Raw genomic sequence first — 25,274 nt, 5'->3', positions numbered from 1 at the left:
CATTGCTGTTCTGGTGAACGGTGTTTCCTGTGGCAGATTGTAACCTTATCTAAATTTTCATATTAAAACGCTTTTATTAATGTTGAGTAACTCATTTCACGTATTTTATTAGCTTAGACCATTTTACTAAACGAACAAATAATTTGATTATTGAATTTCCGCGTCTGTATATGATCTCCATTGTTGGAGGATCGAACCGAAAACCACGCGGTGCAATTCATGAAACGCGCAGCCTCTGTGTTCAACATCTGAAAGTCATTACATCATCTATGTCAGAAGCAAAAGACAAAACCATTGGGCAATCTCAGTTACTGCTATCGACGCATAATCAAAACAAGCCATGCTTCTAACTAGCTAGCTGATACGCGATCCTCCATTTCTGTTGTTTTATAAAGTAGCCTAACCGGTATTATGGAAAACATGATTTAAGTGTTGGTAACTGTATAATGCAAAAAAATAAGTGTTTTTTTTCCCATTAAGTGATCCCATTTATAAAATGAACTGCCATTACGGTGCATTCTATTACGTTACACCATTAGCTTTTGGGGCAAACTTTTCACTTCCAAATTAATCTGTATACGATAAAAAGGATTTAGCGCCAAGGTTCTTGAAGCGACTCTGGTAGTTGAAGTTTTCCATAAAATGCCGTCCACTAGTCCCTAAATGGGACCGCGATGGATTGTGGACCTCATCTCCCAGACACACATCATATTCACCTTTCGTCTCCCGCCCCTATATCACGTCAGCCTGACTTGGGTTGCCAGTCCATGATTTTATCACCAAATTTACAACTTTTAGTTTCAGTACACATGCGTACATTTGTGCTATATTTTTATTTTTCTGTTAAAATAGGGGAAGATAGATTACGCAAGAGGGTAGGCATGCATTAAATTTACTAAAATGAACATATATCGCAGTGCAGGTTATTGTGCTATTGGGCCAAAGTAAATCAGATTCGAGAACCTAGCTTGTTTGAAATTTCAAAATTTTGTTTGAACCTTTGTTGCATGTTGAAGTGAAAACACCATCAAAATGAATACATATAAATTATTTAAGTGGAGTTCGTACATTACGCAAATACTGTTTCCTGTCCAAGATTTTATTTGTTAATTTGCTACGTTCCCAATACTAATTCCAACGCTTTGTGTCATACCAACTAGCCAGATGTTATGTGTGGCCTCATTAATTTATTCAATGATTTTTATTCTGGCGTTTATTTTTAAAAACACTTTTCGATACCTGCTTATTTTGCTCCGTTCACGCAGTATTTGACACAAAGATCTGGCAACCTTGTGTCCGAAAGGTTCACAAGATGGCGAACATCGCATGAAATTTACTCTCAACATGAATTCGTGAGTAACAGCAAGGGAGCCACAGTCGGTTTTTTTATTTTTAATTTTCATCCTAAAATTATCTAATTCCATACCGTGTTTCCTTCTTCCCTTTCTACATATTTAGCCAAGTATTTCAACCTTGCCTATAATGTTTCATTCGGTCCAGCTGACCGACTAGCCTGTTAGTTAGCGAGCCAGCTAGCTAGTTATTATCGATAGTTTCCTTTAGCTAGCTTGCTGGCTACTAGAGTATCTGTACTGTCCAGGTAACTATCTAATTGTTATATTAACAATACTCTGCAGCTAGGTAGCTTAATAAACTCAGCAAATATATTAACTAGCTAGCTATATGGGAATTTGAAGGGGTTATCGATTTCGGCTTCCCATTTAACTTACACCAGAGTAATTCCACATAATTTATTGGCTGGTTGGCTAGCAATCAAAGTTGTTCGCTAACTACCAACGCTACCTAGTCAGCTTAGCTCGCTGTGTATCGACAGAATGTGGCTAGCTGTCTTGCTAGTTAACTAGATAGCCACCGGTGGCGAACGGAATGGACACGCAACCAGCACACATACACTCGTGACAAAATTCATCATTCTTAACAGCAGCTAGTTCTGTTTGCTACATGTCAGTTTAGCTAGATAGTAAGGCAACTATCTTATCAAGCTCGGTACATTCATAGCAGTTAGCTAAGTGTAACTGTTAGCGAGCTAGCAATTTCTATATTGGCCAGTGTGGGATGTCTCCATCTTGTGAGCTCGTTGACTAGGTGTCCAAAAGTTAAGATTAATTTGATACATTTAGCCTTACTACTAGTCGGTATAGCCATCATTTGCTTGGCATTTAGCCAGCTAGTTGCCACACTCACCCTGTTAATAGTTGGATAGTCATTTTTGAGTTCCAAGTTTTTTGACCATTGAACACTTAAACACCTATCATTGCAATATTCTAGCTTGCTAGCTGATTATTTCAACACACACACAGGCACATGAGAATCACAGTAAATAATAAATCACAGTAAACAGTAATGGGTGTGCAGGGGTTTCAGGAATACTTAGAAAAGCGGTGCCCAGGTGCTGCTGTACCAGTGGACCTATTAAAACTTGCTCGGACCGTGGCTCGGCACCCGCCACACCCGCACCACTATCACCCCCATCACCATCCTGGTGCTCTGCCTCCTCCGCCGGCACCTCCAACACCAGTGCGAGTCTTGGTCGATGCGGACTCCGGGCTGCAGCGCTTGTACGGAGGCTACCAGACAGATTGGGTGTGTGGTGGCGAGTGGAATGCGATGTTGGGCTATCTGGGCGCGCTCTCGCAGGCATGCCTGTACCAAGGTGGCCTGGAGCTGGTCGTTGTTTTTAACGGTACTCTGGGGAAGGACCGGTGGCCGGAATGGGCGCGACGGGCCCAGGGGCAGAGGCAGACGGCTCAGCTCATTGTCAACCACGTCGGCACCAAAGCCACGCCGCCACCGAGAGCCTGGTTTCTTCCCCCGGCTTGCCTTAGCCATTGTGTGCGTCTTTCCATGCTCCGCTTCCGAGTTAGGGTAAGTGCACAGGTGCATGCTGTTGTCAGAGAAATATGTTTCTGTGTGTTTAATGGCTTGCTTTCTGGTAAATTATTTAAAAACAGAAGTACGTGTGCAACATTAATCTGTCTACCTTTTGCTTGCACTTAGCTAATTAAAATGTTATGATATTAAAGGTAGCCTAATGCAGAAAATGGTTTCTTCATTCTCTATTGTTTCAAGCTGTCATGATTGCCTCTGTTCCTTCAAAGCTTTTATAAGAAATATTGCATAGTGTATAGACATCAACCATAATGGTAAGCAATGGTTACAGTATGGTGTCTTCTGTCACATGGGTAAAATTTGTGTTGGTACTCAGTTTCATACCCTAGTGCTTACAGGGTTTCTGGTCTATCATTCAGGTTGTGCAGACACTGGAGGACCACCACCAGGAGGTGCTGTCCCTGTACAGGGATCATGGTTTCCAGGGTTTGATTGCCCAGGACTCAGAGTTTGCACTATGCAACGTCCCTGCCTACTTCAGCTCCCATGCGCTCAAGCTGTCCTGGAACGGCAAGAACCTGACCACTCACCAGTACCTGCTGTCTGAGGCTGCCCGCCAACTGGGCCTGAAGACACAGCACCTGCCCACCTTCGCTGCTCTGCTGGGTGAGAATGAGGGGGTTTAATCATCTTCTGGCTTCTTATTATTCTTAACCTTATTCTTTAGAATGAGGATTAATAATTGTTCTGTTCATCAGGGAATCACATTTTGCCAGATGAAGATTTGGCTGCCTTCCACTGGAGTCTGCTTGGCCCAGATCACCCTCTGGCCTCTCTGAAGGTACTACTCTTTGTCTTGCCACTGACCTGTGCTTTTCTCTGACCTCTGTCACACCAGCTCCAATACATTTACCTGTTTGTTCACGTTTTGGGAGGTGGCAACCCACCAGCATGCTCGGTATCGTCAAGGTTACGGGTTTCATTTGCTACCCAAAGTATCTGCCGGCGGTTTTGTTCATCTGCCCTTTTTTTTGCGGCAGTACCTCTGGTGCCTCGATGCCTATCGGAGATCAATTGTGCTGTGCTTGGCTGTTGGTTGTCGAATCAGAGCTGCCAGTCAGGCTGGTTGGGGCAGTGATGTCATCGATCTGATAGCAGCGGGTAGAAATTCTGCTGGCAGGAAGTCTTTGATGCATGTCTGAGTTCTGCACAAGCATTTATTTTTCTGAATCATAATTACCTTAGTTTTGCCTCCAGTTAATTTCTGTAGAGGAGTCTGGTGGACTGGCACAGACCGGCCAAGGGGGGCCAGCCCTCCCGTCTGAGTCCCGCCCCCTCACAACGCTTCGAGGGAACGGCTCACTGCTATGAACGTGGAAGACACTAGTACATAAAACTACAGATTATTTACAGGGATAACCACTCAACAGGTTATTTAAATCTAGGTCTTCCATTTTCATAGTCAAGCTGTTTGCTAAGTGGCCCTCTGCGAGTCTGTTATGAGGTAATCAGCTGCTAACTGTAGCACACTCGTGCTATAGTGTAGAGAAGCCTGTGTGGGTCGGCTGTCCCAGAGGACCTCACACTCAGTCACCTGTCCTTGATGACTGTGGCCCTGCTGTCTTATCCATGAAGTGAGGGTTTGGGCAGTGACTGCACAGTTTGGGTGGTGCTCTGCAGGGTAAAAGTAGCAGCCGGGTCTCTGAAGGTGCTCTGGAATTGCTGGTGATGGTGGAGAATTGATGGAGGATGTTGCTGTGATGGGACAGGCCACCAAATTCATTTGGGCATTTAAAATGGGGTGGGAACTGCAACAAGGCCCCATATTTAGGCCCCGCTAGCAGCTAGCCTGCTAAATGTACATTTCAGGATGTAAAGTTGGTGTAATACATTGTGGAATTTATCTAAAGCTCACGACAAGTTAAAATGCTAAAGCGAACGGTGCTTCAGTAGTACCAAAGTATGTATACAAAAAGTGTGAGCATGGTTAATACATTCAGTGTGTGTAAGTCTGGGTTTTTCTTAGTCAAACTGTAGTTGCATAATTTTGTAGCTTGTTTTTAACTCATTGTGGTGGTTCTCAATATTATTTTTACCTAGTTAGTTAACCATGCAGTTTTTTTAAAGGAGAGCCAGTAGTCTGCCTTTCATTAGTTTTTTCTTTCTGTTCTTTTTTATTTTAGTCAGATGAGTTAAACACTGGGGATTTGTACGCAAGTTTGAGAATCTGCAGCCCTACGGACCGCACCGCAAACTCACCCAAATTAATGAATCACTTTTTATATTTCGGTAGTGTTGCTGGTGTGCTAGTGTGAGTAAGTGTTGCACTGTTTATTTTTTGTATATAGAAGTGATATTTTGTAAACTAAATTCATTTGAAGTGGTGAGTGTTTACCATCTTTGCTGTTGTGCACTGAAGCAGACGTTGTGGTACATGGCTGTAAAGTGCTGAGGCACATGCCAGCTCACCACACCCTTGCTGGGGGCCACAGAGCTGGTCTTGTTTCACCTGTTGTTCCATGTGTCTCACAGCTGCTGTTTGAAAGTCTACTCTGTAACCCTCATGCCTGGTGTTCTCTAGAACCAGGAGTGGCTTGCACAATGTCTCTCTCTCCTCACCCCACACTACGCTGTTGTTCCTTGGCTGCCATTGATATGCATGATGCAGTGTCCCTGTCAAACTACATTTCCCAGAGTGCTAATGCTGCAAACTGGAATCAAAGGTTGGGTCATAAGTGTGGGATTACAATTTACAAGCAACTATGAAGCAAAATATATTTTAACAAATGCTCTAGCTATAATCTATTTATTTCTCCCTCAAAATATTAACGGTCAGCAAACACATAACTTAAACACAGGAACATGGTTCTAGCGTCTGCTTTTGGCCCTTTCTCTGATGGATATGTTGATGGCTGTCAAAAGCACCTTGACACCTACCGAGGAGTGTTGGCTTCAGTGTTCTGCTTAGAACTTCTAGTTGGCCCTGGTTTCACATTGGCCCAAATTATAGTGTTTTGAGTGCAAAACCCTGGTCGTGCAAATAATGTCAGTGTAAAAGTAATGTAAACTCAAATGGAAGTTAAGAATACATTTTGCATTAAATTGAAGTATCTTCAGTGAAACAGATGCAATATGGGTCTGTTTAAAGCATCACATACAAATGAATATCCAGTGGAATGCAAGAAGACCTAAACAATTCAATGAGGGGTACATTTAATTAAGCCAAATCAATTAAATTCACATGTAACAGTTCTGGCTTCATTCATATCAAAGTCTGGGATGTTTTATAGTAGTGATATCTTATCTCAGTCCCATCCTGTCTGTTTCAGAGTCCTCCCACCCTCCAAAAAAAAAATGGGGTTAAGCTAGCTTTAGCAATGTTAGCGTTAACCATTTTTGCTTACCTGCCATACATTTCCCAATTACCATTAATTATAGCTAGGATATAGTCATATAGCTATGATCACTTAGTTGAGTATTTCATATTGGCATATATGTACAGTGGCAGTAAAACCCACCATGCTACGTGTTTGTCATTGGAGTATATGTTGCCCATATCTACCCCGTTTTTCTTCATCGCAGTGAGCCATCCAGTGAAAAACATGAATGGAGTGTCCATTTTTTATGATATGGTAAACAAGACTGATGTGTTTCAAATATGCCTCAGACTTCTATCGATAGGCCCGTCTGGAAAGCAGTTTTTTGGAGCTTTTGCAAGCATCGTTGCTTTGACAGCGTTTGTTTAGTGAGTTCTTGCTATGAATGTGGATATTATGTTTTCTAAAGGAGTGGTTTCCAGTGAAGAATGAACTTGATGTGTCTGCCTGCCTGAAGAAATAGGTGACATTACTATCAGTAGAACACCTCATGACATTACAGCCATTATAGCAGACACTCTTACCCAGAGCGACTTGTACAGATATGGGTTTTTAAAATATTTTTCTACATCCATTATCCATTTGTACAGCTGGATATATACTGAAGCAGTTCAGGTTAAATAAATATTCCAGGCTAGATCATTAGTAAATGTCTAGCAGCGATGTGCAATTAATTCCAGGGTTTATTATCTGATATGTGTCATATACTTTACTTCATCACTGTTCACAGTTTTTCACTTACTGTCCTGTCAGGCATCGTCTGGATATGCTCCAGTGTGTTATTTTCCTACATTACTCAGAACTGCTGTCAACACCCCCCTTCGTGAGAAGTTGAGCAGTGTACAGAGCCAGCTAGATTGTCATTGACTTGGTAGTTAGTAGGCTAAAATTCAAAGTTAGAGATTGTGGCCACGCCACTAATGCCCTGCAAAACCGTTGGATTCTGGATTGTTGAGGTACTGATGATGTGGAATTCCATGCCCATGGACATCACCGCAGATGTCCAGCTGTATGTGCTCCCATGGGCGAGAAGCCCAAACGAGAGGCTGTAGGGGAGGTGGAGCAGCTGTTCTGATGCACCGATGTGGCACGGTGTGCAGTCCCTAACCGGTGCTTAAGTGTTGCAGTGAATGCCTGGCCACCACACACGGTCCTGACATCTCTGCTTGAGTTTCACTATGCCCAAGTGACCCTTGTGCGCCATTGTAAGGGCTCTTGGAACCACAGTACAAAGCCCCTGTGAGACGCAGGTTTCACCCCAGCATGAGAGTTCATCCCTCACCTTCAGAAAAGGCATAAGCTGCTCAGGCACACAAGGTGGCCACCCGGACATGATATAAGTGCGCTGGGTCAACAGGGCGGGATAGTTTTCAGATGCATGCTTCAGCTCCTCAAGTGTGACAGCAGACTGGAGGAGCGTGTAGAGCATTGGGTGAGCTCTGCCTCATTGTCCTCCACTGGGAAAGTTGTGTGGTGGAGCATCGATTGAGCGAGAGAAAGTGTTGCTTTTTCCTGGGGTGAACTACAGGTGGTAATCGTACTGTGCTAGATCATACGGTACTCATCCCAGTGATGAATCCTTAGTGGCCCTATGACCTGAACCTGAGGCTGATAGCAGCGTGGTTAGTGCTTGGTGATCTGTGCGGAGAGAAACGAAGGCCCTAGATGTGCATGTGCCGTCTGTCACATGCCCAGACACAAGCCAGGGCTTCCTGTTCACCCACAGAGTACCGCTGTTCTGTTGGGATTTGGGGCACTAGAGGCAAAAGCAACAGGGTGCTCAGGCTGGTGTCCAGGACCAGGGCTCGTCCTTTTTCAGGAGCTGGCGGATTGGTGCAGTGGTTTGAGAGTACTGGGGCAGGAACTGTAAATAGTAGGCTGTCGTGCCCAGGAATGAGGCCACTTGGGATGCTGAACCCAGCTCAGGGATGTGGTGGATTGACTCAGTGTTTGACGACAGTAGGGTATATGCCTCTCGCTGACAAACGCAACCCCACAAACTCAATTTCTGGGCTGCGAAGGTGCATTTGTCTCTAATGTCTGGTTATTTTCTGCTGTGAACACTGTCCAGCCACCCCTGGAATCCCCACGAGAACTGTTGTTCTTCTGGAAACAGCTGGGGGCGGTTATTTCCTGTGACGTTGGAAGGGGGTTCTTTGCAGGGGTTGAATTACCACAGCTTCTGCAGAATCAACAAGGGGCCTGTGAGTGAAGGTGTTCAGGCAGCCTTACCCCTCAAACAGTGCTGGCCTATTTTGCTGCCTGGTGGAGGTGACCTGAAGGATGGTAGAGCCCCTGTTATCAACGAGACTGAGGAAGTTGGTTCCCCGCTTGGTTATGTGAAACTGGAACGATGATAAGTGCTTGGTGCCATAACATACAGGGAGTTGGACAGTGCCACCAGTGTCAGTCCTGGAGCTGCCAAAGCCGCAGCGTTGTGGAGGGTTATGGAACGTGAGAGAAAAGCTTCTTATGTGTGCCCAGGTTGAGCAGAGAGACCATTGCTTCAGTGTCTTACAGCCTGACTGGAATGATACCTGGCTGGATGAGACATTATAGATCTCAGTGTGACCTGGGTGTGACAGGAAAGGCCTGTGATGCATGGACGAAGTAGTAGGGACAGAGCGGCACACTTGAGAAATGATTACATTTAGAAAAATTTCTGCACACCTGACCACAGGTCTGGTTTGGGGCCCTAGATCAGTGCGAAGTTGCCCCACAATTACCACAGCTACGTGTAGGACCATACTGATGTATCTGTGGAACTGGCAGTTTGCAGTCAGCATGCACGTGCTCATCAGGCTGTGGGCATGTGACTAGGACTAGTGCGTGATCAGCACGGTGAGCAGCAGGCTGAAGCTGATGCTAAAGCGGTCTCCACTTGCAGTGTATTTGCAGGGACTGAAACAAATATTTGGTACTTATAGTTGGTGCTATTGTGAGTTAAAGACGTGCTCATACTGCACTGCGACTGTTGTGGCAATATCCCTGCATGATGTTACGTATTCTACAGAACTTGAGTTCAGCTACAGAAAAGTGTAATGCAACGATAAAATAATATTAAAACAGGGAAACAGGACCTGGGATACATTTTACATCACCAGTATGCAAATTCTAACAATGTCAAAGTGTTTTACCCTGGAATTTTCCATTAAATATCTTGCTCAAGGGTACAACAGCAGTGTCCTGCCTGGGATTCAAACCTGCAATGTTCAGGGTACTAGCCCTGTTCCTCAACCATTGGTTCCAACCTCCTTCACAACATATTATTGTCTCCACTTAAATTGCTTTTGCCGCTCGGCTCTGAAGTTTCAAGCTCTCATGTTCTCATTGTCCCGTTTGGACGTCACTGGAGGTGACAGTTGATTAATGGCACCTGCTGCGAATCCATATTTTAGTAATCCTTTTTGCACATGAGCTTAGCCTTGGCTAAACAGCCAGCTTGGCTAACGGTTTGCACTGGTTTGGGTTGGGTGTGTGGCCAAGGGTCAAACGGTCAGATCGCAGAATATTGTGATAGCATGTTTATTTTTACTTTTTGCACTGTTGAGCATTTTTTGTGTTTTCGTTGGTTATAAAGGATGAATAATTTTGACTGGTGCTGCTGATTTTTGAGGTCATTGTTCGTTGTGTTGTTTAAGACAGACAAAATAAATTAAACAAATTGCATCGTTGTTGACAAAAACAGTGCCTGAGCACTGTGCAGTTGTATATATTGACTCCTGACTGCCTGGGAAAGAAGTTAGAGCCTTTCCCAGAAGTTTCATCTTCACCCCCCCACCCCTCTCTCACCCTTTCCACTCTCCTCATTCCCCATTCTATTGCCTCCCTGCCTCTATTCCCCTGCCTGTCCTCCTCTCAGATGAAGTCTCACCAGCTGGTTCTGCCTCCATGTGAGGTAGTGATTAAGGCCGTGTCCGAGTACGTGGCCTCCATCAAAGACCTGTCCAATCTGGATGCCGTGGCCAGGGATGTCTTCAAACAGTCTCAGGTAGGCTGGCACACTGCAGCGCGGGCGCACTCTCCACACTGTTATCATCTGTGTATGTGTGCTCTTGTGCTAAAGTACAGCACCAAGCCAGAGGAAGTGGGAATCATGAGAATAAAATGAATGAATGGTGGTGAAAAGGTCACGTTCTGATCTGTTTTGATGCATAGTGCTGGACATTTCAGGCTAGTGTAGTTGCGCAGTAAATGAAGCTTCCTGTCACCAGGTTTAATCCATTTGCCGCCTGCTTTGATCAGCTGGGGAAGGTCCAGTGTGGAGAAAGAATAAACAAAAAGATTAGTTTTAAACGAAATATAATACTTTTTTTTTTATTATACCTACTACTGCCAACATATGTATCTGGCGAACACTAGACCTAATTAAATAGCACAAGGCATAGGTAATTTAATTAATTGGGTGTCAAGAGGGGTGTGACTGCAAAAAGCCGGTTAGTAGGTTGTTGCTATGCCAACTTTAGCAAATAATGTCTCCCAGTTGTGACACACCCTAGCTAAGGTAGCTTGTTAGCAGTGGCTTAGAGCCTGGTGAACGCCAGGCTATTGTGACTTTACTTTGAGGCTGCACCATAGGCTGTAGAAAAATAGGGCTGCACAGATCAGAGGTGATAGCATGCGCTAGCATTGCATTACGCTTAGCAGACACTCTTATCCAGAGTGATTACACAGCTTATGTTATCCATGTAAGCATATAATCCATTCATACAGCCCGATATTTACTTAATTTAAGTACTTTGCTGAAGCGTGAAACTGCCAGAGCTTCACCTAGGAATCAAACTTGCAACCTCTGAGATACAAGTCCAGTGACCTTATTGTTATACTACTGTGTTGCCAGTAAGAGATTGTGAACCGATTGATCACTGAATACACTGCATTTTACGTCAACAAGATCCTCAGACACATTCATTTTTTTATTATTACATGAACAGCCCCAGGACTGTCCAATGGGATGTTTTGAACAGCATTTATCATCATAACTGGGCCATCGGGATGGGGGTTAGATTGGAGCACTGCTATAACTGCTATGTAACTGCCTTCCTGTCCTCTCTTTCCCCACAGTCACGCACGGAGGATAAGATGGTGAGATTTAAGAAAGCAGTGGAGTATTTCTCAGCAGCAAGTAAACCCCGCCCACTCACCATGGGACCCCGCCCACCACACCTCTGTGAGTCACTTTTTCAGATTGGTCCTCCCCCTTACCTGTGACTAACCGTTTCACAGACACCACCGCCCAACACAACTACAGTCTTATTTTTGTCTGTTTCCTGTCTCTCAGAAAAGCTCCAACTCTTTCTGGCTTTTTCTGGGTGTCTCACTGCCTTTGTCTCTCCTTCCCTCTCTCCCACCTTTCATCTGTCTCTTTCTCTTTGTCTGTCTGAATGTCTGCTGCTTTGGACAGCATTACATTGTATTGAATTTAATTTCTCTCCCCTCATCCTCCTTCAGTTCCAGGTTTTGGTTCTGGTCCATTTGGGGCTCCCCCATGCCCCATGGGTGCTCTGCCACCTGGAAAACCACAGGTGAGAAGCTGGGGGCCACATGCATCATTCTCCATCCTGCCTTCAAATAGATGCCCTAACTCCCCCCCCCCCCCCCAATAATAGTAATTGTACTGATGCCTCTGACCTTGTCCATTTACCTGATTGAAGTTGTCTTTGAAGGCAGAAGTGTGACGTTGGTTTATAATCTTGTGCACGATGAATGACTGACGCGTGTATTTTGAATTCTGAAAGCCTGGTTGTATAAGATGCAGGAATCTCTCTGGTGTGTAATACATATAGTAACAGAATTACCCTGGGGCCACTCTGTTTCAGGTGATGGGAGGCAAGGTGCCTTATCACGGACCGCCACACGGACCTGGTTCTGCTCCTGGCCCCGCCCTTCTGTTCCAGAACCCACCTCTTCAGGACTGCGGTGATTCGCTGGAGGGAAAATCTGGCTTGGCCGACTGGTCGGCTCCTTATGATGCCTCTCAGGGGGGAGGCAAGCTGCCCAATCACCACCCAGCTGCTGCCTCAGGCCCCTCCCCCTCCCCGCCATCTTCATCTGATGGAGATGAACAGAATGACAACAGCACCAAGTAAGACATCCCTCCTCCTTTTGTGTCCTTTTCTCCTCTACTTTTTCTCATGTTTTGTCTCTCTCCCTCCACCAGCTCTGCCATATGCCATTTCTGTCCTACTCTTTCTTTCCCTCTTTTTTCTTTTCCTTCTCTGTCCTTTTTCTTCTCCCTCAATTCTCTGTTTCTGTCCCCTTTACACCCCCAGTTTCTCTCTCTCTGAACAGTGGTGGGGTATTAAAACTCTGAATGACCCTGATTTCTCTTCCCCTCCCCCAGCCATGTGACTGACACGCCCTCTAAATGGGAGGATCCATCAGGCAGAGGGTTTGGGGCCTCAGGGGACGGTTCCCACGGCAATAGCTCTGGCATTCCATCGCTGCTCTCCATGGCAACGCGGAGTCACATGGACATCACCACACCTCCGCTTCCCAGAGTCAGCGCTGAGGTGCTGAGGGTGGCAGAACACCGGCACAGAAGAGGGCTCATGTACCCCAACATCTACCACATCCTCACCAAGGTACCCCAACATATGCCTTTGTACCCCAACATCTACTACAGCCTCACTAAGCTACCCCAGCATATGCCCTTTTACCCCTACACCTACTACAGCCTCACTAAGAGACCTGGCCATACACAAATGTACCCCAACATCTACCATAATCTCACTAAGGTACCCCAACTTACGCCCCTTTACCCCAACATCTACCACACCCTCACCAAGGTACCCAACATATGCCTGTGTACCCCAACATCTACCGCATTCTCACCAAGGTACCCCAACATATGCCCTTGTACCCCAACATCTACCACATCCTCACCAAGGTACCCCAACATATGCCCTTGTACCCCAACATCTACCACATCCTCACCAAGGTACCCCAGCATATGCCCGTGTACCCCAACATCTACCACATCCTCACCAAGGTACCCCAGCATATGCCCATGTACCCCCACATCTACCACATTGCTACCAATGTACCCCACCATATGCCCTTGTACCCCAACATCTACCTCATTCTCACCAAGGTACCCCAACGTATGCCCTTGTACCCCAACATCTGCCACGTCCTCACTAAGGTACCTGAACGTACGCAACTGTTCCCCTGCCTCTACCACATCCTCACTAATGTACCCAGACATACCCTGTCATCTGCCACGTCCTCCCATACCACACTGTCAGGTTTTTGCCGTGATCTCTGACCCTTGTTGCTGCCCTCTCTCAGGGGGAGGTGAAGATGCCCGTGTGCATAGAGGACGAGTGCAACCCTGACCTTCCCCCAGCTTCCCTGCTGTTCCGCTCGGCCCGGCAGTACGCCTACGGAGTCCTGTTCAGCCTGGCCGAGACCCAGAGGAGGCTGGAGAGGGTGGCGCTGCGCCGGAGAGGCCCTCTGGAAGGTGAGGGCGGGGCATGGGAGCGGGGGGCGGGGCTCAGATCGACTCACCGGTCCCTGTCTGGTTCCGCTGCATTGCCACAGCAGCATCTTAATGAGCTTTGTGGTCTCGATGGTTGAGGGAGCTACATAAACTGCTTATGCACAGAGAATATGAGCTGTGTGCATTTTAATAAACTGTGGCTCATACTGGCCCTGTTGACACAGATTACTAGTTATCTTGGTGTGTCTTGTAGTGAATAATTTTGATGGTCGTTTTGCAGTGCTTGGAGTCTGATCTGTTGTTCCTGCCTCTCTCTGCTCTGCAGTGCCCCCAGTGGTGGTGAAGGAGTGGTGTCCCAGCAAGGCCAAATCGGCGCTGACCCCGGACCTGGTGCCCGCCCTGTGCTTCCGCGAGTGGACCTGCCCGAACCTGCGGCGCCTGTGGCTGGGCCGCGCCTCCGAGGACCGGAGCCGCCGGACTCGGGCCTTCCTGGCCTGCATGCGCTCGGACTGCCCCGCCCTGCTCAACCCAGCCTGCGTGCCCTCCCACCTGCTGCTCATGTGCTGCGTGCTCAGGTACGGGCTCAGCGCCGCCCCGCCTCCTCCTCCCCAGCGCCCCGCCCAGGTGTGTTGTGACCCAGGTGTGCTCTGTGCGCAGGTATATGATGCAGTGGCCGGGAGGCCGAATTCTGCAGCGGCACGAGCTGGACGCCTTCCTGGCCCAAGCGGTGTCCAGCCAGCTCTATGAGACTGAGAAACTGCAAGAGCACAAGGTACTGACCCCTTACCTGTCTGTCATTCGGCACCCGTCTCCTTCTCCACTTCTGTTTCTCAGCTCCGCCCACCCACCTCAAGACCCCGCCCACCACACCACTTAAATTTCTGGTATGCCCCCTTGTCTGTGAAAAAACAGTATAAACACCCCCATTCTAAACACACCTTGGCTTATTGTCTGTTCCCTGTTTCTCCCAGAAAGGCAGGTGCACTTCTGTGTCTCCATTTCCCTCCTTCCTGCTGCTCTTTCCCTTATTTGTTCTGTCTTTCCCCTTTTTCCTACTTCATCATCATCACCCCTCTCCGCTATTGTTCTTTCTTTGCCTCCACTTCTCTTGCTTTCTTTCCCACCGTCTCTCCCCTCGCCCCCCCTCTCTGTGAGGTGCGGGCCGTAGCACTGATTGGCTGAATCTCCTCTCTCAGGTGGAGAAGGTGGACAGTCGCGGGGTGCAGCTCGCGGCTCTGTTCATGAGCGGCGTGGACACGGCCCTGTTCGTTAACGACGTGTGCGGCCAGCCCCTCCCCTGGGACCACTGCTGCCCCTGGGGCTTCTTCGACGGGAAACTGTTCCAGAGCAAACTGCTGACCCGAAGAGCACCTGCTGACCTGAAGGGCAGTCGTTACCTGTGAGTAGTCATGTACCTGTGTGAGGGTTGGTCGTGTTACTGTTGAGGTTAGTCAGTGTTACCTGTGTGAGTTGGCAGTGTTACCTGGGGGGGTTGGTACCAGTATGTACCTGGTAGGTTAGGCTGTGTGATTGGTCTGACCTGTGGAGGGTTGGGGTCATGTACCTGTGTGAGGGTTAGGTCAGTGTTACCTGTGGGGGTTAGGTTACCTGTGTGGTAGGGTTTGTTACTGTTGAGGTTAGTTTACCTGTGTGAGGGTTAGGGTTGTGTACTGTGGAGGTAGGTCAGTGTTACCTGTGTGGGTAGGTTCCTGTTTAGGGTAGGTCAGTGTTACCTGTGTGAGGGTTAGGGTCGTGTTCCTGGAGGTAGGTATGTACCTGTGTGAGGTTAGGTCAGTTTACCTGTGTGAGGGTTAGGGTTAGTGTTATTTGTGTGAAGGTGTGTTACTGTGTAGATTAGGTTAGATACCTGTGTGGATTAGGTCAGTTACCGGTGAGGGTTAGGGTTAGTGTTATTTGAAGTAGTGTTCTGTGTGGTTTATTACTTGTGAGGATTAGGGTCAGTGTTACCTGTGTGAGGGTTAGGGTCAGTGTTACCTGTGTGAGGGTTAGGGTCAGTGTTACCTGTGTGAGATTCTCTTTCTCACTACAGCCCTTTCTCTCTCTCTGTCGCTCTCCTATGTGCAGGAAGAGCAGGTGTCTCGGGTGGAGAACATGCGACAGGCTATCCTGGAGGGCATCAATCTATCCCGCCCACCTCCCCCTCCCCCTCCCTTGCCCCCCCCAGCGTTCCTGCCCCCCTCCATGGCACCCCCCTTCTACCCCCCACCTCACCTCTACCCGCCGCGGCCCCTGGGCTCCCTGCCCCCCCCGCACCACCAGCACGGCTCCCAGCACAGGCCTCGCGGCTTCCCAGGTGAGCTTCTCTGTCTCTCCCGTTTCTCTCTTTCCTTCTTTCCTGCTTTCTGTCTCTTCTTCTCTCCCTCTGTCTCTCCTGCTATTTCCCTAACCTTCTTTCTGATTCTTATCTTGTATTTCTTTCCTTCTCTCCACTTTTTTGGCTCTGCTACTCTCCCTCTGTCTGTTGATAATTTGTCTCCCTCACCCCCCACCCCTTCTCTCCCTATGTCTCTGTTGGTGTATTGATCATCTCTCTGTCTCTTCTACACGCAGTGCTCAGATACCCCCGTCTCTCTGTCTCAGGTATTCAGCCCATCCCCCCCCAGGGAGGAAAGTTGGAAATAGCCGGCATGGTTGTGGGCCAGTGGGCTGGAAACAAACCACTGCGAGGCAGGGGGGGGTTTGACATGCAGGTGGTGTCAGTCGGAGGGAAAGGGTAAGTGAGGCTATGAAGTACACGGGCAATAATGCGGTATAATAATCTGAAATTAAAATGTAAGCAGTGATTGCAGAATTTAGCAAGTGGTGCAGAAGATAGCAAAAGAAGAAAACTAAACAAAGAACAATGACTCAATATTAATAATGGTGACGCTGAATTAAAAACAAACAGGAGCAGGAGTACAGTGATCTGAACTAAAGGAAGTGAACTGTTCACTATGAAATCAGAACCCTTCAGCCTGCCATGCTCACATTCGAAGTCAGCCGCAGCCTTTCAGTTTGACTCACTTGTTTTGGCATGCTTCTGTTGTAATTATTATAATACTGTGTAAGCATTGTTAGGACAAGCAAAGGAGAAATCAGACTCAGGTTAACCAGTATGTGAATTAATTCTTATTCCCCACCTCTCCCTCTCCCACCCACCTCTCCTCCCTCCCTCACCATCTCTCTCTCTCTCTGTTTCTTTACCCATCATCCCTCCCTCTCTCACCCCCCTTTCTCACAGGAGGGGGAGAGAAGTGTCCATAAGGGGTAGGGGTGGAAAGAAGGTGCCAGTGAATCGAGCACAGGTATGCCCCCTGCAGGCTGATGAATAACAGGTGTAAAGACACAGGCACTGTGTAGTGTAGTGTAGTGTTTTCAGTGCTACTGTCGTAGTATTCTGGAGAATACTTTATTTTGCAGACCATGATTTAAAATTTCTTTTTATTTTTTCCCAATTTGGAATTCCCAGTCTTTACAAGCATTTCAGCCTTATATTTAGACATAAAATTTCTATTACTTTTTTGCTTAATAAAATTCAAAAAATTGCCGATGAGACTCGTTTAAAGATTTGCCAATGGAGTGAGACGATTTCACTTGTCAAGTAAAAATTAACTTAAAACAAGCTAATATTTTCTACTCGAGAGAGATAGATAAGATCAAGTCTCATTTCAGGACTAAAACACTTAAGACTTGTTTTTAGCAGTCCAGAACGTAGGGCCCATCCACGCACTGTAACGATGCCTTAACAGGATTAGCCCCCAGCAGTCCCAGAGAGGTTTAGCATTAGCCACACTCACATGTCTGTATGGGGCCCTGTGTGCTCAGCTGTGTCTACAGGAGGCATCCATCAGAGCGCCTATGTTCATGCCTCACTGATATATGACTGACGGCAGTCTGGCCTGGCATGGTTTCTTATTGGCCAGGAGGAGCAAATGCCACTTATCTACAATAAAGGGATCTGAAGAGAAGATGGGACTGTAGTTGAAAAAGTATTGATACAGATAGGCACGATGAGCCAAAAGCAACAGTCTTAACCAGTCAAGGGCTAGACTTAACTGAGAATGGCCAAGGGAAACACAACACTACTTTGTACATTAATGTAAAGAGATTATTTTGCTTTGCACATTACATACATTCAAAGATGAGTTTGAAGGTCATTGGAGGGTTTTTAGGCTCATGATCTCTTGTCTTGTGTGAATGTTGTCCCTGTCACTGTAGGCTTCAGTAGGCACAGTGTGTGGTAGGGGGCGATGTTGGACAGTTCAGCATTTGACGGTACCTTGTCCTTTTTCTCAGAGTCTCCCCTCTCCTGCTCCGACCAGCGCCAGCCCCCCCAAAACTCTGGAAGATTCCCTTGAGGAAGGAAAACCAGGGTCGGGGGAGGTGGCCGGGGCCACGTCCCAACATTTGAACGGCAGCCCGCCAGCGCCCACTATCGGTCCACCCCTGGACCCACCTCCATTGGCCCAGCCAATCCAATGTGCCTTAGCCAGCAGGGACAGCCAATCCGGGGCCAGGGCAGAGACAGAGGACCCCTGTTGCCTTGACGACTGCCAGTCAGATGGAGTGCTACAAAAAGAAGAGTAAAAAAAAATACATCCCATAATGTAGGACGGTGGGAGTAAATCCGCATTATACTGCCTTTGCCACGCTAAAGTCCGTTCATTAAAAATATATATTTGAACCTTATACATACACACACACTTGCATACACACACACACACACACACACAACCATCTACTTCTGTACAGTATAATACAGGAGAAGTGCATGGTGCGGTTGTCCCAAAGAACCGCACCTAAATGGTTCAACATCGGTGGTGAGCTGTAGTTCTGTACTGAATTGCACTATATACTGATTATAACTGTGTTGTACTGTACAAAAGCATTTAATTTTGGTTCTTGGAAAAATATGTAGGCGATCGAGTTTTAAGTTGATTTATATAAACATGCAAATCCAGAATAGTTGCAGAGATCCCTAGGTATGATTAGGCTTTGATCATGTGTTTTATGTATCATAGACATAGGCTAGGGTCTGCATGACTCTCAAGGAAGGCTATTGTTTTGCATTTTGAGAGACTACAGGATGTATTGAGAGGGGCAATCTGCAGGAAGTGTTGATTTTCTCAGAAACGGGGGTGGGGGTGAGGGTACAGACAGGAAGTGGGAACTAGAATGCTGAGTACAAGGAAGGGTTTGACCCTTAAATGTTATTGGTTACTAAAGTAATATGACTCTAATGCCACGATATGACTCTTAGACTGTAGTTCTGTGACAGTCCTTGTAACCCTGACATAATGCTGCACAATGAAACCGCTTCAGCTTAGCAACACCCAATGAGTGACTGCATAATGGGAAAAAACTAATCCAAATAAAGCCCAAAAGCTAAATTTTATAAATATAAATGCATTTTCGGCACCTTAAGCCCCAAAAATTATATGGCACATCTAACGCACCTTTTATTTAACAATCCAATGATTGAACCATTTAGATATTTTTAAAAACGCATGTGAAATTGACCCAAACTCCTTAAATGATACGATATTGATTGTCAGTAGTGAGACATGCGTTCACGTTTTCCACAGCGAGTGAAGGGGTGGGGCCTCACCAGCTCAAGCGTGAGTGGAGCTACCGTGTGATTGCACCATTTCTGACCACATGCGCCATTTTGCTGTTGTCAGCGAGATGGGTCAGAATGAGGCAGTGATTGACAGCATATTGTAGATTCACCAAAGATGGGGTTGGGGAAGCCTCACTCGCCCATCGCTGGATACGGGTGTGAGTTTATGAACCGAGTTCTGCGGCTGAGTCTTGACTTTCTGAATGTGCGTAGCGTCCGTTGGCGAAGCCGTGTGCGAATGTCGGTTGGCCTTCTCTGCGCGGACGTCTGTGTCAGTTTGTAGAGAACGTGTTGGTTAGCCGGACGCGTATAAACTCACAACATGCCACAGTGTTCTCGTGCAATCCATCCTAATCGGAGGATTATCTGTATTTAAGTAGAATGAAAACAAAATGATAGATATGCAGATTAATCTCAACGTGGTGAGAAACACGTTTTTTTCTTTTTATTTTAAATCTTAAGATCCCTGGATATTTCCTCAGCCAGGCTAAAATTGGAGGCTTTGACACATGCTCCTTGAAAACCAAAATATGATCTCATCGGGGGAGGGGGAGGGGGAGGGGGGGGGGCAGAGGATATCTTATTCTCTTCCTTGGTACAGAATGTATGGTGTAGAATGCAGATATTTACTGATGGATAGGAAGAAACGGATGATGGATGAGTGGTTGTGTGTACAGAAACGAGGGAATGAGAAAGTAAGGGAGGGAAGATTTTTGTGTCAGTGTGGAAAATATTCTTATCGAGAAGCAATCAAATATATTTGATAATTATTTGTTTTCAGGCCATTAGATAAAATGAACATTTAAAAAAATGTTTTTTTGAATAGAACTTTAAATTTAACAGACGCATCAAGCGAGCCTACATTGAAGCACCTTACTTGTTAAAATGTTAACATTTTAAAGTCGCCACAAAATATAGTTCTATAAAATGTCTTCTGATAGTAATTCTTTATATTTAAGTGCTTATATATCATTTATTAATTCTTGTTGTGTTACCCCAAATTTAATTGGAAAGTTACACTGAATCACTTTAATGGCCCATTTGATGAAATCACCTTATAACGTTACCAAAATGACCTGAAACAAGAACCACAGCAAAGCAACGGTTTGCATTTCTTCAAACTGCTCTGTCAGCCATAGCTTGGCTGTGGTGTACACAAGCGTTTCATTTTTTGCTCCACCTTCTTGTTCTTCTCCAGGCTAAAGAGTTCAGTTTCTCTGAGCTGTGGAGTATTGAACATATAGGCTTTGACAGGACTGTAGTGCAGCGAGTTGCTCATGGAGAACTGGCCAGTCAGGGCTAAAATGTGCTGTGCCAGTCCTTATCAAGTAGGCTGGAGTGACTGTGACTATTGGTCTAGACCATGACAATGATATAAATATTGTATTTCCATAAGTACAGTAGGCACAGTACAGGATTTAAAGGGTACGATAGTATGTATTAAAATCAAGCAACATTAGCTGCTTGCGCACCTACACACGCGCGCACTCGTTCACACGCTCACACCTTTTCCGCACACGCACACGCGAACACGTCCCTCCTCCGCTTATTCCTCCAAGTGTTTGTGTACAGTTTCAGTCAGTCGTCATGGTGATTGTAAATGAGAACCTTTCGGCCTTTTTCGATTCCGGGTCTTGCGGCAGAATGAAAAGGCAGGCCAAGCTTTGCGCGGCTTTTGCACAGCGACCGTACACCTGCGCGTGCTTTTTAAAGCCATTTTAAAATTCAGGGTCTGAATTTCATACTCGATCATTGAGCGCATGCAGAAATTTCATGGTTTATACTGACTGAAAGTTTGATCATTTTTTAAATATATTTTTTATGAGCTGCACAGTTCTTGTAAGGACAGTGGGCACCAACAGCAACAACAGCAAACCTCTGACACGCAGGTAACACTGATATAGTAAGGACAATGTCAAGGCGCATTGATAGGTAACGGGAACTACAGACTTTCCGATACGATGCATGCCTCAGCTGTAGTCTTGTCAGGAATAATTGCTTTGACAGTATTACTTTTTGCGACGTGCAGCTTGGGAGAAAGTATTAATATCAAATTCGGAACCTATATTTTAAATCTTTTCGCATTGAAAAAGGTTGTGGTGTCCTTGGAACTGACACACGGTTAAGTTGAGCTCCGCCTACGTTCTGTGCTTCTTACTAGCAACAGACTGTCTGACAGTTAGCATTTGGAATAATGGGTCCTTACGCATTGAGCATGAGACAGAATTTTGAATAATAAAGGGACTCCGTGCTGCTAGTGCTTGGCCTGCTTTTTCAATTGTGCGTCTGCAGTCGAAGGGCTTAATCCAACACTTCACTGATAGACACAGATACTGATACAAACTTGTAGCGACCTTGCGTGTGAGGTGAAATGTAAATATTGAGACACACACATGCAGTGACATACGTACACACAGCCACTGATTGGTATAGGAGTGAAGTCACACACATGCACATACAGTGACACATTGAGCTGTGTCCACAGCATGGTCACTCTGCATTTAGTTATTTGCATTTTTAGACATTTTTAAACTTGTGATTCTGTCTTGATTCTCCAAAAGAATCATTTCTCCCTCCCTTCAATCAATCACCGTTTTTCCTCTTTTTCTGTTGTTTGGTTTTTTATTTTTTATTTTTTGTGGTCTTTTGCCCCGTTGTTCCACTGCCCTACCCAAGTTAATAATTTGTATGTGATAACTCAGAATAATTAATGATGGTAATATTAATAGTTCATTTTTTAGTGGAAGTTATACAGTAACAGTAGTAGCTAAAATCTTTGTTTTGGAGTACATAAACACAGCCAGCAGGTGGCGTATGGTGAATGTGCCCCATCGCTTTCTCTCCCAGTTTGTGATTGCAATTTCTAGTTTATACTCAAAAGGCTTACTCTGTAGATGAGTAGTCCATTCTAGATCTAGAAGATTCACACTTGTACACATACAAACAGACACACGCAGACATATGCACAGACAAATACTCTCATACAGAATCGCACTACAGAAACGGATACAAAAATTCACTATTTTTCTCTTTGATTGACAGATACATTGATCATACACACACCTCTGACAAACAAATGCACTGATACTCACAAACTCCAGTCAAAATGAAAATTTTATGTGTTTTGTGATGGTTGCTTTATGGACTTAGAGCACAGTTATGAATTTACAATATTTCACGGAAGAGCCACAAACCACAAAACATACAAAATTTTGATTCTGACATGGGTTCTCCTTTAATACGCCTACGTTCATAGCGATAGTATACAAGCTCCCAGATAAATACCGATATGCTTTTTGTTAAGGTAAATGCTTGTAAATGTCACCGAGATTTAATCCCTTTACCACCTTTTTCACCTTTGCTCTCGCCATCTCTGCCCCCTGCTAAAGTTCTCTTACTGCGTCAGCCACGTGCACACTGTCTCTTCCGATTCTCTCATTCCCGCAACAGCGATGACCGTAACATGATGACAACAGTTTACTTGCTGATGATCGAGTCTGTTTCTGTAGCCAAGTAGCTTACAGCCAGGTTCTGATGAAGAAAGGAACATATTCAAAACACGAGTGAGAGTAATCCTAAACTTTGTAACAGTTTCATTTTTCTAAATGTGCAGATGTTTTTTCTTACTATTTTTAATGGTGTTGCTACTGCTAATCCTTTTACCGTTGCTACTTTTTGGTGTTGAAATATGCGTAGTGGAACTGAACATTTTTAAACTAACGATTGCAATGTTCCCTATATTTTGTATTAAATTGTGTTTAGTACCACTTCACCTAAATGACGTAACTCAGACTCACAATTTCATTAAGAACCAATTTCTGCATTTTGACATTTCATTATTTCCGGTTCCGTTTAAGTATTTATGTACAACCATACATAAATCTTCAACTGCCAGTCAGCCTTTGCTGAAGCCACGGTAATGTCCCAAAGAATATCCTTGCTAGAATGATCAATCTGAGTGTCCAGATTGATCATTCTGAGTTAGTGTGACAACTAAAAATATTTGCATCTTATTAAAAGCATGGTCAATTGACACAAACCAGTCACAGCTCTCCTAACACAGGCCACAAATCATGGTTTTGGAGATCTGGTCTTCTGGCTTCAACAACATAATGTTGAATATTTTTAATGGTCTCATTTGAGCTGTTGTTGATTACTATTTCTTTTAACAAGTTCCTCCAAGTATATTTGAACAAAAATGTCAACTTTCCATTTAAACACAAACATTAAGACCGTTTTGTAATTGCATTCCAGCTTAGATTCAGTTTTTTGTGTGCGTGTTGGTTCCAGTGTTTGAAATTCAAATAGGTGAAGTTGCTTTAGTTTTTCCCCTCTGTATCCCAGCTTAAAAACCCTTCACTTCACTCAGTATCTCATTATGTAATGGTTATGTGTTCTAGCCCTAAACTAAAAATCGATACTGCTTTTACTAATATACTGTTCATTTTTTAACAGACTTGACCCTTTTGTTTGTCAGTCATGATAGGCACCAGTTCATTTTTAGAAGACATCAGGTCCCTGATTTTAGTCATTGATAAAAATCCATCGAGACACACTGGACCACTCAAAAAGACTTGTGCAGTGAAGGGTACATCATCATTAGCGTTATTATAATTATGTCAGCTGTTATTGTTATGACCGTTATTAATCATTTGTCTCATTGTTAGCAACAAAAAAAAGCACCAGATTGTTTTGGAGAGATTTTTTCTTCTTTTAGTTGTTTTGCTGTTGTGGTCCTGATATCACAACGAGTGAGCTGAACCGAGAACGAGAAGATGGTGAAAGAACTGGGCCAGTTTGCAGTCGAGTCTGTGCGGTTGGAAATGACTTACAGTGCTGAAATAAAATCTATTCTTTTAGTAAAAAATGGACTCTTGTTTTGTTATTGTCTCATATAATTTCAGGTTAAATTGCGGGGAGATTTGGCTAAAGGTGAAACGAGCACATTAAATAAGCAGTGTAAATTGTGATTGAGTTCTGAATAGGTTTCTTTAATATCATTTGATATATGAAAAAAAAGTTGGCTTTAAATGTGCACCTATTTTATCTAGACTTAAATTAATATTTTTCTTGTGTTGTAGAGGATTCCAGACTGGAGTAAGTGAGACATTTTCCAGCAATTAGTTTTGTTCATATTTAGTTTCAGATATTAAACTACATATTTGAATTTCTGACAAAATAAGCCTTGGTTTGCACATCCTCTATATTATTTTGATCACTGTAATTACACAATATTGTACATTACATTACTGGAATTTAGCAGATGCTATCCAAAACGACTTGCACAGTTTTGCATTTTTACATGGTACTCAATACATATGCGCTATAGTATACGGAAGCAATTCGGGTTAAGTATCTTGCTTAAGGATACAGCGGCAATACCAAACATGGTTATCTAACCTGCAACCTTTGGATGACGACATCTGTAGTAGTGTATTAAAATGGTAAAACGCTTTGCAGTCTGTAGTTTGATAAATGCGTTAGTGGGTTATATAAATGTATATAACCCACTGTAAATATGAAATAATTTTGGAGGGTCGTGGGGTGGAGAAAGTCTGGGGAAGCCCTGATAAAACGAACCATACTGTTATAACGAATGTTATGCGTCTGATGAAGTCCTACCAACCATGCTAGTTGCTTTAGTTTGCGATAATGAATTTGACTTCAGGCAATATTTTTTTTAAACTGAGAAGAACATTTTTATTGGACTCTGTAATTAATGTTCTACGATGTTATAGTATAATAACGGAGTAATATAATCGTTGTCAAACTAAACTAACCAAATAAAGGCATAATATTTGGTTGAAGAGAAAATTGCTTCCCAAAGTTGGGTCGTGGGAAGCATGTGAAAAAAATGTGTGTAGGTACATAGATGATTTTTCCACTGTAGCCTACCGTCAAGTAAATTATACGCAGTGTGTATTCATGGGAATCGATAATGGCATTGTGTAAAATATGTCATGTAAATAAATTCCATGTTTGAACT

General features: G+C 44.7%; 1 protein-coding gene across 1 annotated transcript; it reads left to right on the top strand.

Moving 5' to 3' along the window:
- Window positions 1-1,274: 1,274 nt before the first annotated feature.
- On the top strand, window positions 1,275-24,155 carry fam120c (family with sequence similarity 120 member C). Its single transcript, XM_064298927.1, is given in 16 exon segments — window positions 1,275-2,886; window positions 3,270-3,516; window positions 3,609-3,691; window positions 10,090-10,218; window positions 11,292-11,397; window positions 11,679-11,752; window positions 12,047-12,312; window positions 12,571-12,811; window positions 13,518-13,689; window positions 13,994-14,243; window positions 14,326-14,440; window positions 14,865-15,094; window positions 15,750-15,982; window positions 16,270-16,402; window positions 16,910-16,973; window positions 17,965-24,155. Coding segments are annotated over 16 exon segments (3,156 nt in total). The 5' UTR covers window positions 1,275-2,364; the 3' UTR covers window positions 18,256-24,155.
- The last annotated feature ends 1,119 nt before the right edge of the window (window positions 24,156-25,274 follow it).

This window comes from Anguilla rostrata, chromosome 11 (assembly GCF_018555375.3).
Source record: "Anguilla rostrata isolate EN2019 chromosome 11, ASM1855537v3, whole genome shotgun sequence".
Lineage (NCBI taxonomy): Eukaryota > Metazoa > Chordata > Actinopteri > Anguilliformes > Anguillidae > Anguilla > Anguilla rostrata.
This window is presented reverse-complemented; position numbering and strand designations above follow the sequence as displayed.